The 18025-nt window shown below is 48.8% G+C and overlaps 1 protein-coding gene across 3 annotated transcripts in view; it reads right to left on the bottom strand.

Moving 5' to 3' along the window:
* Positions 1 to 18025, bottom strand: part of FRAS1 (Fraser extracellular matrix complex subunit 1) — a 410546-nt gene that overhangs the window by 7912 nt on the left and 384609 nt on the right. For all 3 annotated transcript variants that reach the window (XM_045065725.1, XM_045066397.1, XM_045066061.1), the window contains 5 exons: positions 17012 to 17162; positions 15515 to 15622; positions 13755 to 13914; positions 9548 to 9664; positions 1506 to 1672 (listed from right to left, as the gene is read on the bottom strand). In XM_045065725.1, the coding sequence (XP_044921660.1) occupies positions 1506 to 1672; positions 9548 to 9664; positions 13755 to 13914; positions 15515 to 15622; positions 17012 to 17162 (703 nt within the window). The remainder of the gene's footprint in view (positions 1 to 1505; positions 1673 to 9547; positions 9665 to 13754; positions 13915 to 15514; positions 15623 to 17011; positions 17163 to 18025) is intronic.

Here is an 18025-nt window from a genome sequence, read left to right as displayed (position 1 = left end):
CTGAAAGACACCCATCTGAAGCGGCTTGGTAGTTCCAGACCCACATATGGAAATGTAGAAATTAAGTTTGGAGACATCAGGGCAAGGTCAACTCTTAAGGAATGGCTGCGGAGGAGTAGAGAACAGGGAGTTCAGGAGAAGTGGATGGGCCAAGCCATGGGTATGACCAGAGGTAGGAGCGAAGTAAGACCAGAAGGAGCCATGCATGGAACCTGGGGACAATCACAGGGATGTGGCAGAGGACAAAGACCCAGGGCAACAGCATGACAAGTGGCCAGAGAAGCAAGAGGGCGTCAGGTGAGGCTGTTGGTCAAAGGAAACCCAACAGGACATAAGTGTCAAGATCCATAGGTTTGATGTCATTGACAAAATCGGGTTCTGAGCTGCGTGTGGTGGGAGACTCCCAGCCTGCAACAGACGGACGGAGATGAAGGGCCACAGAGACTGTGTGGGCTCACCGCCCACTCTTGGAAGTTCCTCAGAGAAAGGAAAAGGAGAAAACAGACTGAGTTTGAAGGGGAGTGAGGTCTGAGGGATGCTTTGTTTTTTCTGTTATGGGCAGACACACCTGAGCGTGTCTTTCGGATGACAGAAAAACCCCGGATATGAGGACAAGATTAAAGGAAGAAAAAAGGCAGAAGGGGCCATTGAGGGAAGAAAGGCAGATAACTCATTCATTTATTCAGTCAATATTTATTGAGAACCTAGGCACTGGTGGTCTGGTGTGCAAATCTGATATCTGATCACAGTCCCTACCCATGGAACTCAGTCTGGTGGTAGCAACAAGTAAAGAAATATGTAATAAACAAGTAAAGAAATATGTAATATATATTACACAGTATTAATAATGGTTAGAAGCACTATAAAAATGAATAGTGTTCTATGAAAGTGAAAAATACGGAGGCGTACATTCAGTTATCTGGTGTGGTCAGGGAAAGCCTCTTTGAGGCAGTTAACAGTGAAGTAGAGACCTGAAGGAAAGAGAGGGCCATCCTTTTGAAACAACAAGGAAACCAGTTTGGGGCGAGGAGAGGGCAGAGGAACCCTTTCCAGTGGAGAAAGCAGGAGGAATGTACACGGACATTTGGCGACCCTGCAGCAGGTAGGGAGGGAGGGGTCATGTTGCAATCTCTCTCCAAGTAACTGAGAGATAAAGCAAATTACCCAAAGTCAGACAGTGTGTTCGAATCTGGTTGGAAACCCTAGTCTTCCACCATTCAGACCAGGGTTCTTCCATAGTACCACACTGCCAGTCATTACAGTACCAAATATGTGACCTTCTTTCGATACAACATAAAGGAAGGATATGGTTCTGTTCCTTGACTAAACCTTGGCTGTCCTGGAACCAAGCCCAGGGGAAACTTCACTGGAGCATTGCCTAAAAGCCCAGGAGCAGAGATGCTAGTCCAGAGACTTGTCCTAAAGCATCTGAAGTCTAGCCAGAGTCTCGTTCTGTAGGGGAACGAAACAACTTACCTTTTTATTATTAACATATAACAACTTACCTTTAGAGAAGGCCCCTTTGTAATCCATTTCTGCTAGGGACATATCAGATGTATTGGGGTCCATCAGGAACACCTTCTCATTATTGCAGAGCTGAAATTCAGTATTGAGCGAATACACAACTGGTACAGGGCGGTTGGTCTGCTGGAATGCGATGGGGATCAGGAATCTAAATGCGGGAGAAGCGAGAGCTCCTTGAGAGCAGCGTCAACTTGGCAAACCTCGTGCTGAACTCTCTTCCCTCCCTCCTCAGCACTGTGAACGTGTTTTGTTGCAGGTGCTAAATAATCACCAAATACAGCGATGTGTATAGGAGAAGAGCTTGGCTTATTTGGAGAATTATGAGGTTAATCTGCTCTTTTGAGCAGAAATAATCCGATTCATCTTTAGAACTCTTTTGCACTCGTTGCTTTTGCTAGCCCTCTCATTCCGAAGGTCCCTAAGGTTGCTCTTTGACTGCGGAAGGGCTCACTGCCATGGAGACCTGCCTAGACTTCTCTTTCCCAGATCTGCCTGCTCTGAAACTTTGACTCTTTCAAACCGATCCAAACTTATTTATCCTGTGTCCCACTCTTCAAGACATTGCTAAACAATACTCTCCTGCCTCACTCCTACTTCAGCCTCCCCGGCCTTCTTTCTCGGTCTTTGGAATCTGTCCTTTTCTTCCCGGACTCTGGCACTTAAGGCTCCTCTAGCCAGACTGGCCTTCATTAGGTCTCTTGACAGGTTCTCTACTCCGTATTTCTACTGCTTCAAGACTCACTATTCAACAAATATTCACTGCATTTTTATTATGTGAGAGACATTGTCCTAGCAATGGGAATTCATGGGTGAACAAAGCACATGCCCTCAGGGATAATACATTCCAAAAGAGAGTCGGTTAATAAAATAAATTTAAAAACATAGAGAACACGAGAAGGAAGCAGGTGATGAAGAGAAACGCGAGGCAGAGAAAGGGGACGCTAGGAAGAGGTTCAGCTGGAAATTTAAATATGGCGGCCACAGAGGCCTCAGTGGGAGGAAAACTAGGAGGATGGAGCTCTGTTGCCTGAAATGGGAAGACCGTGGGGGGACTAGATTTGGTGGAGGAAGAGGAGGGGTTCAGCAACAGGCATGTTCAACTTGGGAGGCCTACAAGAGAGCCAGGTGGAGAGGCAGAGCAGTCCGTCTGATGCAGAAGTCAGGATGTGAGAGGTGAGCCCGGGATGAAGGTGTCCTTTGTATTCAAAACCTGGGGAAGGAAGGATGAGGGAGACCACCATGTGGAAACAAGAGAGAAGAGACGGTTCTAGCACGGCACTTAGGGTGCTCCAGATTCAAAGGCAATGCGGAAGAGGAGGAACCAGCAGAACAAACAGTGAGGAAAACCCAGTGGGTCGAAGAAAGCCTACAGAGCTTGACAATAGCTGAGTGAAGACAGTGTTTCAAGGAGGTGACTGGACAACTGTTAACTGTCGCAAAGCCGTTGCAAGAAATAAAGGTGAGAGTCAACGTCTGGTGCTAGTGAGTTCATTGGTGACCTTGACGAGACCAAGCTGGCTGAAGGGATGAGTGCGGAAGCCTCAGGGCAGCGGGCTCCAGAGAGAGAGAACGGAAGGCGCTACACTGGAAACTGCAAGTCTAGGCAACTCTTGAGGCATGACGTGAGGTACAGGGAAGGGAAATGAATGTGGACGGAGAACTGAAGTCAAGAAGCGACTTTTTTTTTTTTTTTTTTAAAGATGGGAGAAGTTACAGGTTTTTAAGCGGATTGGAGTGATTCGTAGAGAGAGGAGACTGGCTTATAAGATGCTCTTTATAAAGTCAGATGAGAGGATTTGGGTTCCAGTGCACGAGGGGGGCGCTGGCTTCGTTCGGTAGGCGCTGGGGCCGTTCCTTCAGGGATAGCCATGTACCTGCAGACGCGGGGAGGGGGTAGATATGATGTCGGGAGCTGGGGTGAGTTCTCTTCTGATTTCTTCTGTTTCCTCCAAGAAACAGGACACAAGATAATCAGCTGAGAGTGAGAATGGGGAAGATATCGCAAATTTGAGTGCGAAAGAATACAATGGTTGAGGAGAGGGAGAGAGTGAAGCCGTTGTTAGGGAACGATTTTGTTCTCTGCTGAGAAGACCTGTGGGTCAGCTTGAGGTTAGTGATAATGAATTTGAGGTTTCCTGACTTTGACCTTGCTGGACATTCTGCAAGAAACCTCCCCCTCTGTCTGCCTTTCTTTGCCTGTTAACTCTAATTTATTCTCCAGATTCCAACTCAAACATCACAGTGCCTAGGAAGTTCACTCTGCTTCTCTTCCCTTCCAGGGTAGGTCAAATCCCTTATCATTTGTTCTCTCTTTCTCTTTTTAAAATTCAATTAATTAATTTATTGGAGAGCAAGAGAAAGAGCAAGAGAGAGAGCATGGGGAGGGCCAGAGGGGGAGAGAGAGTCTTAAGCAGACACAGGGCTCCATCTCACACCCTGAGATACTGACCCGAGCCCAAGTCAAGAATCAGATGGTTAACCCACCGAGCTACCAGGCGCCCCTTATAATTTGTTCCCACTATTTCATGCACTTTTTTTTCACGGTACTTATCATGATCTGATATTTTATTTAAATAAAGTGACTTTAAATACAAATCGGGTCAAAGTCCGCTTCACCTGTTACAGGCTGCACAGAGCCACAGCAAGTGTCCACTCGCTCACTGTTGTACCGTCATTGGTAGCCAAGCTTCCGACACACACGTTTGTTAAAGAACAATGTGTGAGGGATAGTTTCAGTGCTTCACGCTTGCGGCAGAGTCCACCTGACTATTCCTTACTTCTGACTGAAGGTGCCCCAGTGGGTAGATCTGAGAGGGTGGGGTTCGGGGAGATCTTGGAGCCTAGGAGCAACGGGCCCAAGCTAGGGCTGACCCCGTTTTGATAACTTGAATGTAACCATTTGTTGCACCAAGAGCTCATTTAGTGGACTCAGGAAAACGGGTTTTTCTTGGTCCTGGTATTACCAGATTCCACATAGTGCCTGACACCCAAGATGCCCAATAAATAGTTACTGATTAAACAGAACAAATACAGGACTAGAGGAGATGACGGTGATTTATAAGGTGAGAAGGTCCAACAGACCTCACAAAAACAGGCATTCGAGGAGATACAGTTCCTCTGAGTTCAGCCCGAGTTCCCTGCGGCGGCCTTGTTTTCTGTGTTGCAGTTCTAATGCGTCCCTAGGGAGCCACAGAGATGATCCAAAGCAAGGGTAGGCCCTACGGAGAGTCACCCTAGGAAGAACAGGGACCCCACAAGTAATGATCTCCCTGATGTAAAGCAAAGACTCCCAAACCTGAAGCCTCAGTAAAGGGACCCAATGACACTGTTCCCTCTGTGACCCCCAAGCCCACACAGCACCAGGGGATGCAGATGGGCTGGTGTCTCTTTTGCTCCTTTCTGTCATTCCCAAATGGCAAAAGAATTTTTAAAAAGGTCTGGCACCTCCCGGGGAGAAACTCTTCTCACCTGTGTATGCTCAGAGACACCCAGAGCATTCTTCACAATAGAATGTGGGATTATACACGAGCAGAATGGCCCAATAACTTGCGGCATCCCCCCACAATGAGCACTTTAGACGAGAGGCTCACCGTACAGTACTCACACAGCACACGGATCAACACAAATGCTGGTCCACTTCTGAAGCAAGAAGTGACTCAGCAGCAAACCAAGAAAAGCTGCAGAGACAATCGGTGCAGGAGGACATTTTTATGTCGCTCAGAACCTCACAAAACCATGCACAAGCCAATATGAGTAAACCAGAAACCAAAACAAGGGATGACAAGGACAAATACCACTCCAGTGGTTCCCCCGCTGGGAAGGTGGTGGACAGGGCAACTGGAGGGCCGCTACAGGTGTCTAAAAGGTACTGGGAATGTTCTAGCTCTTTTATTTTTCTCCAACTTTCACCTGTTACAAAATGGGGATAACAGTGTCAACATTGTGGGGGCACACTACAGTGAGCCGTAAATGTTAGGAGCTTAGTGCAGAGTCTCCCACACCCTCTGCACCCCATACGTGATGTGTAACATCACCTACTCGATCATCAGTAGCCCCGTCCCAGAGGTACTCGCTCAGGCAGTTGAATTCCCATCAGATGATGTTCTATTACTCAAGGTTTTACAGATGGTCTTCTATCTAAGATCTGTTCATAACTTAGAAACGGAATACGTGAATCCAATCCCCCGGCATATGTCGCCGGATTATTTTCCCTCTGTTCCTCCTTATTGCAGCCAACTACCGCCTCCTGGTCACTTCCCCTCGCTCACTTGGCTGACCGCCGTGCTCCCACCACGGATCTTGGCGATTTCAGCGTCCACAGGGATGAATCATCTAACACTCTTCAGCTCTCAGTTCCTTGACAGCTTTGCCTCCAAAGAGCTCGTCCACCCCACCGTAGCCACTCAAGCATCACGGTCCCACTATGCGCCACCTCCCCAAGTCTCATTTCCCAGCACCTTCCTAACTACCACCTCCCCTTCCCAGCTCGCCCCTACTGTTACTTCCACTCGTTCATTCTCTAATCACACGGGACCTCCCTGACCACTGTGACCAGGAATGGGAACACCAGCACACTCATGGGGGGAGGGTAGACACCCTGTAACAAACACTTCAGAAAACTGTCTGCAGTTTCTTAAAAAGTTAAGCATGTATCCACCATGTGATCCAGCTGCTGTATTCCTACGTACACACATGAGAAAACAGAAAGCCTATGTCCATGTAAAGGCTCGTGTGTCTATGTTCATAGTGGCTTTACTTCTCACCGCCATCACCTGGAAACAACCCAAACGTCCACCAACAGATGAGCTGACAAATGAAGCTGAGGACCGCTGTTCCCTGGGAGACGACCGGCACCGACGGGGACAGACGGCGGCTGCGCACAACAGGAAGGCATGAAAATACTCGCGCTCCATGAGCAAAGTTGGAGAAGGATGCATCCTGTGTGACACCATTGACATGAAGCTCTAGAAAGTGCAAAGTAATCTGTAGTGACGGAGGCAGATCAGTGGATCCCGGAGAAAGCGGTGGCTCAGGAGGGTGAGAGGGAAGGCTACTGAGGGGCATGAGGAACGCCCTGGACGAAATGAATGTGTTCGCCACTGTGCTAGTTGTGGTGGCTTCATGGGTGAATACGTATGTCGGAAGTTATCGAATTGTATCTACCTTGAATATGCACAGTTTGTCTTATTGTCAATGAGATGGAAATTTTAGAACAACTCATCAGGCTCTCAGCACTGCCCGATCCGCTGCTATCGGCAACCCTCCAGCATGCCCACTTCCCCACTCTGAGATGACTGCCTCACTCCCTCCTCTCTTCCCAGACCTCAGGACTCCTGACTTCTAGTTGAGGCTCAGCTTCTCATTTTTTGGAGAAAACAGATTTAAGCAGATTCTACTTTGCCATTCCTGTCCTCCAATCTACAAATTCTCCCCTCACCTAGATCCATATAGGCCTGCTCTCCTCTTCCAGGGAATGAGGGCTCTGGGCTTCTAGTGAAGGCGGGCCCCTCCCCTCTTGTCTTGGACCTATCCCCACCCTGCTCAAAGGCTTGGCTCTGCAGACTTCCCCTTGTCCTGCTGCAACATTACATTTCACCTAACAGACCAATAGGGTTGCTCCCACCAATATACAGCCACCCTGAAATATTTTCCACTCTAAATCACAAATAAGACCTCCTTTGGCTTTGTATCTATTTCTAACCACTGTGCCTTTCCCCTGACATTTCTTATAATAAACACCGTAGGCATAGTTTATCCCTGTTGTCTCTACTGTCTCTCCTTGGTCTCTCATGATCTGATCACGCTTTAATCAGTCAGTCCACTCAGTCCAGGCAGTCCCCAGCCTGCCCTTTGTCAAGATTACCAACCACTTCTCAATCGCCAAATCCGATGGCCCATTCTCAGTTTCTTAATTTGAACATCACATTCCAAATTTTCTCTATGGTAATGTCAGATCCTGTCCTTAACATCCTCTTAAAAATGTTTCCTCCTTAAAAGACCTCAACGTGAAACAGGAATCCATCAGAATCCTAGAGGAAAACATAGGCAGTAACCTCTTCGATATCAGCCACAGCAACTTCTTTCAAGATATGTTTCCAAAGGCAAAGGAAACAAAAGTGAAGATGAACTTTTGGGACTTCATCAAGACCAAAAGCTTCTGCACAGCAAAGGAAACAGTCAACAAAACAAAGAGGCAACCCACAGAATGGGAGAAGATATTTGCAAATGACAGTACAGACAAAAGGTTGATATCCAGGATCTATAAAGAACTCCTCAAACTCAACACACACAAAACAGACAATCATATCCAAAAATGGGCAGAAGATATGAACAGACACTTCTCCAATGAAGACATACAAATGGCTATCAGACACATGAAAAAATGTTCATCATCACTAGCCGTCAGGGAGATTCAAATTAAAACCACATTGAGATACTACCTTACACCAGTTAGAATGGCCAAAATTAGCAAGACAGGAAACAACATGTGTTGGAGAGGATGTGGAGAAAGGGGAACCCTCTGAAACTGTTGGTGGGAATGCAAGTTGGTGCAGCCTCTTTGGAAAACAGTGTGAAGATTCCTCAAGAAATTAAAAATAGAGCTTCCCTATGACCCTGCCATTGCACTCCTGGGTATTTACCCCAAAGATACAGATGTCGTGAAAAGAAGGGCCATCTGTACCCCAATGTTCATAGCAGCAATGGCCACGGTCGCCAAACTGTGGAAAGAACCAAGATGCCCTTCAACGGACGAATGGATCAGGAAGATGTGGTCCATATACACTATGGAGTATGATGCCTCCATCAGAAAGGATGAACACCCAACTTTTGTAGCAACATGGACGGGACTGGAAGAGATGATGCTGAGTGAAATAAGTCAAGCAGAGAGAGTCAGTTATCATATGGTTTCACTTATTTGTGGAGCATAACAAATAGCATGGAGGACAAGGGGAGATAGAGAGGAGAAGGGAGTTGAGGGAAATTGGAAGGGGAGGTGAATCATGAGAGACTATGGACTCTGAGAAACAATCTGAGGGGTCTGAAGGGGCGGGGGGTGGGAGGTTGGGGGAACCAGGTGGTGGGTATTGGAGAGGGCACGGATTGCATGGAGCACTGGGTGTGGTGCAGAAACAATGAATTCTGTTACGCTGAAAAGAAATTAAAAAAAAGTTTCCTCTTCCTTTGCCCCAGCTGCGGGAAAGACTAGACGCTGCCTGAGAACAGAGGCTACTTGTAATGCTCCGCTGTAGTCTCCAGGCCAGACCAGAGCCCGCACACAGTAAGAGCTGAATCAAAATTGGGTGAATGAGGGAAGGTGTGGCGGGATGCAGACAGTCTCGGGTCTGAGGTGGGTACCGGCTAATGTAGAGTTGATCCTCGGTTTTCGTAGTAAGGATGTTCTGTAAAGTCACGGTGAATGTGTGTCAGTCGGTACCTAGCCACTGTCCCGGGGCAGACATGGGGCAGAGCTCCTGCAGCACGCGTCATGGCATTTTCACCGATTGACCAATACCTAGCCCCGTTCTCTGCATGTTTCAGTTTAAAACACCTTATTTAATATGTTGTTAATTTGTTAACATAGAACGTGTGGCAACAGCACTTAGAACCTGTGCCTGAGGCTTCTTATACTTAGGCATCAGGTAGACCTCAGCACTAGCTTGGGAACCGCTGTCAACATGAAATCACTGGTAAAAAAAAAAAAAGCACAAAAATGTGCAAACCACGGCACTACCCAGACCCTGAAAACGATACTCGTTTGTAGTGAGAAAGCCGACAGAAGAAGGGAGAGTGCTGCCTTGCTTGACCTGAGCTGGGAATGCGGGCGTCCGGTGGCTGTGTTTTGCCACCCGGTCTGTGTGCGACTGACCACGAAGCCATCGCGGCAACCGATGCCGCCGTCACACACACACACGCACACACACACACACGCACACGCACACACACACACACACACACACACACGCACGCACACAGGAGCGAGGGGGTGAACTGACAGGCCGTGAGGCTTCGCTGGCTTCCCTACCTTTCCGGGGCATGTGCGGTGCAGGCCAAAGGCTTGTCCCCAGGGTCAACCCACGGCTGTGTGGGCTGCACGGTGCACGGGATCAGGTAGATGGTGTACTCGCCCGAGTAGTCCTTCCTGGAAAGACGCAAGCACACTGCGGTGAGGCCGTCTTCTAGCTTCTACTCACCACACACACCGCCTTCGCTCAGCACAGGTCCGGGGGTCTCTGCGCTCCAAATCGAGAGGCTTTCCGAGTCCCGAACGCAATCTTCAGACAGTCCTCGCCGGTCCCTGCAACCGTCAGGGTATTGTCCAGACGTGTTAAATAGAGCTACTTTACCCCACTGCAGCCCTTTCCACGAGAAAATCTGAGGGAGGCATCTTGTTTCTAAAATTGTAAAAAGGTTCAAGAGAAGATAAAACAGAACGGGTCACTTCCTTTAGATCTCCACGAAGCTTGTCTGACAGTTTCTGTGTAGCGTTTCTTGGAGATGGGCGCCCCGTTCAACACATTCTTGACTGTGAAAGATTTTATTTATTTATTTATTTGACAGACAGAGATCGCAAGGACGCAGAGAGGCAGGCAGAGAGAGAGGAGGAAGCAGGCTCCCCACTGAGCAGAGAGCCCGATGCAGGGCTTGGTCCCAGGACCCTGGGATCATGACCTGAGCCGAAGGCAGAGGCTTTAACCCCCTGAGCCACCCAGCACCCCAAGATTTTATTTATTAAGGCGTGGACAGGTCAATGGCTGCCCTGACAGAAGTGATGGCCAATGTCTCGGGGTTAAAGGGCACCTCACTCCAGAGAATGCCCGCACCCCCATTTCCTTAGCATTTGGTTTCTGGGCTCCTCTTCCGAACTCTACAGACCCAGCCCGTCACGGTGTTGTAGAACGACGTCTCTTCTCATAGGAGACTAAGCGCTGGGCATTTCCCTATTTGTGTTGGATCACAGGATTCTGTAGGTTATGTCACCAAGAGCAGGGAGCCTTTGTACCCTCACAGCTGTCGTGGAGCCGCAGCCGCCGCCCTGAGAGCCTGCCTGGAAGACAGCCAGACAGCCAGAGGCTTCGGGAAGATTCTTCCAGAGTCCTGGGAGGCTGCTGTCCCCGGGATGAAGAGGGTAGGGTTATGGATTGTAATTTTAACTCTTGTGGACAATCCCTTAGAGTTCTCACATTTGCCGAATTTGTTGTTTGTCCATTTCTTTTGTATTTATCAATTTATTCATAAAATTACAGCAAAGATTTGGTTAGATAAATAAACAAGTACAACGTGTATGACACATCCTGGGTTCATTTCAGTGGAACGGCAGAACCTGGAAACTGCGAGATGCTCTAAACCTGGCTTGCCTTTGCCTTTTCCACAGTTCTGTGACTTTCAGCAAAACACGCAAACTTTCAGGGCTGAGTTTCTAAGTCCCTTCCTGCCGGGCCGTCCGTATGTCTCTGCCGTTTCCTCCACGGCCCCTCCCTTCCTCCAAGCCTTGGAACAGGGGAGATGGGACCTTACACTCCCTACCTGAATTACATGAAGACTGACACGCATAAGGGGAATAGTGACCCGTACTTCATAGAAACACTTAGAACCGTCCGCCCGCAACCCTTGCTTGCACCCGGCCGGGATCATGTCGCCCCTCCGCTCAAGCCGACTGCGGCTCTACGGAAACGGCCAAGTCCAAGCTCGGGTCTGCAGGGCCCTGCGTGTGCCCCGCCCCCACCTTGACCTTACCGCCTGCCCTTCTCCTCCCTGCTCACCCCTCCGGTCCCCCCGGCCGCCCTGCTCCTCCCCAGGGGGCGGGTCATGCTGCGGCCTCCGGAGCCCGGCCAGCGAGCTCCCCGCCTCCTCCAAGGGTTCGCCCAGACGCACCCTCTCGACGAGGCCTACTGTGCGCATCCTAATTGAAATCACTCCTGATTCCCCTCAGAGTCTGCTCTAAATCCTGTATTTTTCCGGGCACCGGGTGGCTCAGGTCATGATCCCGGGTCCTGGCATCGAGCCGTGCATCGGGCTCCCTGCTCAGCGGAGAGCCTGCGTCTCCCTCTCCCTCTGCTTCTCCCCCTGCTTGTGCTCTCTCTCTCTCTCTGTCAAATAAGTAAATAAACTCTTAAAAATAAATCCTTCATGTTTCCATGGCACTCCCACTTTCTGACATGTTCTGCTATGCTTTTTACTATGGCCACGTTTTGTGTCTTTGTACTTCACTGTAAACACTGTGTGCATCTTTATTTTGTCCACGGATGCATCCTTCTGCCCAGAACCTACCCTAAGGCACAGTAAATAAAATGCTCAATAACGTTTGTTGAACAAATGAATGCAGGACAAAGTACATGGCTTCCCAACCCCACAGTCATACTTTTCTCATCCCTAAATACGATGTAGGTCCATTTCCTCAGTATCCCTGTAAATATGCCAAACCAGGCCCTAGAGGTAGGTTTTGAATTCTGTAGGTCTCCTCCTCTCCTTCCTGAGAACGAGACCTTCCTCACCGCATCACGGAGCACGGGCCGCCCACCTCCTCCATGAAGCCTTGTGCAGCTCCCAGCCCTCCCTGAACAGCGATGGTCTCCGCGTTCGGCACCTCTCGCATCGCACACAGCACAGCTAGCTGGATGCTGTTCTACACTTTACCATTTCTCTATATAGTTTTATCTCCTTTCCTTAAACTTAAACTCTTAAGATGCTTATTCAGGACCTAAACCACGCACTAAAACCTGCGTCTCTGGGGATTCAATCAATCAGGCATGGCTTTACCCTCGGGGAGCTCACGAGCTGATGGAAAATGGGACCCTGCGTGGAGACGTCACATGAGCTGCATTCCAGTGTGAGCTGGAACAAAGTGGGAAGGGGAGGAGGGGCTTCCAGCCGCGCATGGAGAGTCAGGGAGGGCATCCCAGAGGGGTCAGCACTGAGTCTTCGAGCTGGGGCTGCGAGGAGTTCGAGGTCTGTGAGAAGAGCAGGGAGAGCAGAGGGAACCACACAGGCAAGGCCGCGCTGACGGGCAGGTGGGGTCCGGGTCCGGGAGATATTTAATGCGGTTCAGAAGGTTGGGTTTGAGAGGAGGCTGCGGGGGAGGGCACGGGCTTTGAATAAAGAATTTGGACTTTATCCGGGAGGCCGTGGGGAGTCAGCAGAGGACGTAGAGAGGACCGTTTCTGTGTCTGTAACTCAGGACAAAGTACGTGTATGATCCCATGGGCCTCTAGGAAGCGTAGCCTTTGAAGTTTATTACATATTGATTTCAAAGGAATCATTATTAAAAAAATATCTGATATAAAACCTAAAATTCACAAAGAAATCTTTTTGAAACTGATTCTTAGGACAACCGGCTACGTCGTAACTAGAAAGCTCGAACAGGAGCTCCATGCTACAGTCTTACTGCCATGACATAGAAAATGAGATGACAATATTAGTGACGGCTGCCTCATTATCCTTTTTACGGTGTGGTTTTAGTAGTGTTTCTCCTATCCTTCCCCTTTACGAATGACATAGTTTACGTATTGAACCAATTCCTATTCTACCTCTATTTTGGGTGTAGGAGAGAATTAAAGCTTATTATTTATTTTACAGAAGATTGCACCAAAGGGGTGCCATCTGGACCTGATAACCAGAGATCCTGGATTTTGAACTGGTTGTAGTGATTGGATGGAAATTTTCTTATTATACTAAGGTTTTTTAAAAAATGGTTTTATTTATTTATTTTAGAGAGAGAGAAAGGAAGAGAGAGAGAGCATGAACAGGGGGGCTGGGGGCAGGGCAGAGGCAGGAGAGAATCTTAAGCGGACTCTGTGCCGAGTGTGGAGCCTGACCCAGGGCTCGACCTCATGACCCTGAGATCATGGCTGGGGCTGAAACCAAGGATGTGTAACCAGCAGAGCCACCCAGGTGCCCCACCAAGGTATTAATTAGACGTGTTTTCCAGGCAGATGTGTCCCGGAACTAAACTCTAGCCTACGGGATGTAAACAGAAGTGATATGCAGCCTTCCCAGTCATATCCGTGTCCTAAGGGTAACCACCTCCTCATCTGCACAGCACGAGCTGATCCGACTGTTTCTTTCTCTACTTGTCAAAGGGTCGTTTCTACCCCTCCCCTTAAAATGGAAAGCCAACTTCTGCCAAAAGAAGAAGAAGAAGAAGACGACGATGACGACACAGCCACGTGTCCCAAGCCTCTGAAAGAGACTGAGAGCGTTTCAGGTCTCCCCAAGCCCCGGCCCGCACCCACCTGTTGTAGGAGCTCGTGGCTCTCCAGAGCTGATACGGGGAGTCGAAAGTCTGCGCGCTCCACAGCAGCTGCAGGTCAAACTCGATCCCCCCCAGGTGGTCTGGAGTCAGTATGAACGACCTTGCGTCCGGCAGGCTGTGGTGCTCCATCACAAACTGCCCTGTTTCGGGGGGAAGCAACACATTTCACCGTGAGTCTGGTCGTACGCGAGACGACCCCTCTGCTAAAGCCTGCGCCGAACTCATATCCTTCCACCAAACAAGTAAGGCCGTGCCTTCCCCTCACAGCTTGGGATCTCTCCACCCTGGCTGGACGGCACGGCGCACCCCGGCCTATCAGCCGACGCACGGTGGACGCGATGGTCACACGATTTGTCAACAACACCCGTGTTCCTTGTGGAAGTGGTGTGGGTGGACTCACAATAACAGGGTCCTTGTGTGGCAATGAGTGTCAAGGACACTTAGTTTTGAATTCCCAAAAACATGATTCTTACAGGCAGAAAGGTCTTGTTTATAACAGAAATATCAGTTTCAGATAAAAAAAAAATTACATTTCCGGGTGCCTGGGTGGCTCAGTGGGTTAAAGCCTCTGCCTTCAGCTCATGTCATGATCTCAGGGTCCTGGGAATGAGCCCTGCATCGGGCTCTCTACTCGGCGGGGAGCCTGCTTCCTCCTCTCTCTCTGCCTGCCTCTCTGCCTGCTTGTGATCTCTGTCTGTCAAATAAATAAAATCTTAAATAAAATAACGTTTAAAGCCAGTCAAGTCCTCAGTAGAGGGAGATGATTGTAAACATCATTGAAAAGGTAAAGGTTACTCAGCAGGATACTTCTACTCTTTTTTTTTTTTTTTAAGATTTTATTTATTGATTTGACAGAGAGAGATCGCAAGCAGATGGAGAAGCAGGCAGAGAGAGAGAGAGGGAAGCAGGCTCCCTGCTGAGCAGAGAGCCCAATGCGGGACTCGATCCCAGGACCCCGAGATCATGACCTGAGCCGAAGGCAGCGGCTTAATCCACTGAGCCACACAGGCACCCCCATACTTCTACTCTTTAAATGCAGTCAGAGAGTGTCATGGATGAACAGTAGACAGACTTCCAGACTGAGAGACAAAGAAAATATAACAGTCAGAATGTAATATGTAAATATGGATTGGACCCACGTTCCTTTTATATAAACAGATATAAAACTAATATAAATATAAAAACAAATGGAAAAGACATTTGTAAGGCAAGAGAGGGAATATGAATAGGAACTAGGTAGGATGGATCAATCTTCAAAATCTTGGATGCAGTGACACCACTGTGACATGTAAGAGAATGCTCTCGTTCTGAACAGATGTCGCCTGCAGGATTTAGGGTCACCTGACATGAAGGCTGCAACTTCTTTTCTAATGTGATACAAAGAAATGTGCATGCGTGTGAGTATGCAGACATACGTATAAAGTAAAATGGTAACAATTGCTGACTTTGTTTTTCATTGCTCTACTCTTTTGCCTTTTGTCTATGTTTGTAATGTTTCTCTTTTTAAAAGATTTTATTTATGCGAGAGAGAGAGAGAGAGAGAGAGAGAGAGAGCGCGCGCGAGCGCATGAGCAGGCAGGGTGGGTAGAGGCAGAGGCGGAAGCAGACTGTGCAACAGGGAGCCCAGGGCGGGCCTCGATCCCAGCGAGCCAGAGGCAAACACTCAACCGACTGAGCCACCCAGGTGCCCCGTCATGGTTCTTAATAAAAAAAATTGGGGAAAAACTGCCCTGATCTTACCTCTGAATTTGGCGTGGGTCTTGAATTCAATGACGAGGCGGCCGTCCTCTCGAATGTAGATTCTTATTATCTGAAGCCTGGCAGAGAGCACGCTGTCCGTCTGGATTCCTGGGCAGGCACCACACACCAAACATCCAGGTTAGAGAACAGAGAACGTCTCCGAGATCGGAACCGACATGTGGGTCGTCCCGGGACACCTCTAAGTCATTTGAATGTAAGTTAAGAAAGATTTGCATATTCATATGAACACAGAATGTATTTAGACACGTTGGCCAATTAAAACTGTCTAACAGTTCATTCTACTTGGGTCTTTGTTTTTGTTTTTGGTGACAATTCCGTTTTCCTTGACATAGTTTCTTCATACCTGAAAATGCCACAGCCCAGAGTCAGGCTCTAGCCCACTGCTCAAAATAGTTGGTCCTTAAACTTCTTCCTGTCAACTTTATACCAGGACGTGAGACAGTGCATCTGCTTCAGACTCTCTCTACTTTTCCTCACGAGGACACCTTTCGTGACCCAACAGAACCATAAGAAATGTCCTGGTGGCTACAGTTAGTATTCAAACCAATGGGCAATTCAAGATTAACTCGTAGAAGCCCAGCCACATACGGCACCACACGAGCAAACCGCGGCTTCCGGGGGGCAATTACAATCACGGTGCTCAGTGGGCTCGGCAGGACCCCAAACTAAAGGGTAAACAAAGGAGGGGAAACAACATTCAAAAAGAACCCCAAAGCGCAAGAAATGATCTGACCCAGAGTGTGAAAACTTCCAGGTTAGTTTCCTAAGAGAAATATAAAACAAATGATTCAAGTTCAAATCACTCAACAGAAAAAAAAGCCTGTACTTCCCATTACTAGGGATGAAACCCAAGCTACGGGGCACTCCTGGAGCTGTCTAGCCGCTCAGACCAAGGAAACCCCCTCCAGGGAGGTCAGGAGGGACAGCAAGAGCAGCAGAAGGAAGGGGACACCTGTCCGGGCCATCGTGCGGTAGCAGTGGGACAGCCGGGGCACGGGAGGAGGGGGAGCTCCCAGCTGAGGGGCGGCCACCAGCAGATGGGTCTCTGGTTCCTGAAAAGAAGCACGTCCGTATATGCGGACACTGGAAGGCTTCCAGGGATTAAAAACTCAATCCAGGTAGCTAGGGACCCAGAGCAGAGGACAGCAAGTGACAGATCGATTCATACACTGCCTGTTAGGGGTTCAGAGGTGTCCCTCTGGAGTATAATCATGTCATTCGCTCCTAGTTAAAAATGGTGTGATTTGTGGCATCTAAGGAGCAAAAGCGTCTTCGAATCAGGTGCACGGGAGTGGAGAAATATATCAAGATCAACCTGGTTCGCTTTGTTCATTCGGCCCGAGGGGCCGTCCTGCTCTGACTGTCTGCAGGACAGCGGGACGAGGAATGGAGCTCCCGTCAGAAGTCACTACTTGCCGCCTCGCCTCATCTTGCTTGACCTTAAGGTCGGGAGAGCTGAGCTCTCAATGGGCGTACCTGTCCTCCACAGAACGGTGTCGTAGAAGAAGGAAAACTCCATTTCGGTATGGTGCTCCAAGGAGGCCCAGCCCCTGGGGGCTGTCACATAGATGTAGGACACATAGAGCGGCACGTGGACCGTCAGGAAGGACTGAGCGGAGTCTCTCACCTGCCAAGCAAACGGTGCGCACACAGAGGGTTATTTCTTCCCTGGGATGGAGACGCATTTGGTTATGACGTCTCAGTTCAACTATCACTTCCTCATTTAGCCACTGACTCACTCAATAATTTCTTTTTAAATTTTAAAAAAGATTTTATTTATTTATTTGTCAGAGAGAGAGAGAACAAGTAGGGGAAACAGCAGGCAGAGGAAGAAGCAGACTCCCCACGGAGAAAGGAGCCCGCCCAATGCGGGACTCGATCCTGGGACCCTGACTGAGTCACACAGGCGCCCGTCAATCAAGAACTATTGACCAAGGGCCCACAACATGCGAGATGCCCAGGTACCAGACTGACCTTCCTCCTCAGCGGTAAGAAGCCCTTTATGGAACCCACAGTCTAGTAAGACAATGCATACATTTACACAATAAAGAAAGATGAGAAGTGCCCAGGAGGCTTCTTTTATAGGCTGATCTGGGAAGGCTTCTCTGAGGAGGTGACACCTCAACAAAAACAATTCTGAAGACTGAGAAGGATATTTGCTTCCACTGTTCAATTCCTGGAAGACTTGACTGAGACTTTAAAAGTAACAGTTATTCCCAAAGGATTAAGACATAGTCCCTCACTGACCACATAGTCCCTCCAGTGACCTGTAGGAGAGTCTGAATCAACCCTAACTGGAAAGACGCCCAAGTCTGGACCCTTGGGATGAGCGTGTGGCTGGCGGGGGTGTTTTAGTGAGTAGTCACATCTCTCACAACAGGAACTCAGGTCATGGGACTTGGATATTGTATCTAGGAAACTTAACCACACACAGTTCAGAGCTGCATATGCTTGTGTAATTCCCCGTCTCATACTACGCCTCACTGAAAG

This window comes from Mustela putorius, unplaced genomic scaffold (assembly GCF_011764305.1).
Source record: "Mustela putorius furo isolate JIRA1106 unplaced genomic scaffold, ASM1176430v1.1 tig00000040_pilon_pilon_pilon, whole genome shotgun sequence".
Lineage (NCBI taxonomy): Eukaryota > Metazoa > Chordata > Mammalia > Carnivora > Mustelidae > Mustela > Mustela putorius.
The sequence above is the reverse complement of the archived record's forward strand: the minus strand, read 5'-3'. Positions and strand labels throughout refer to the sequence as shown.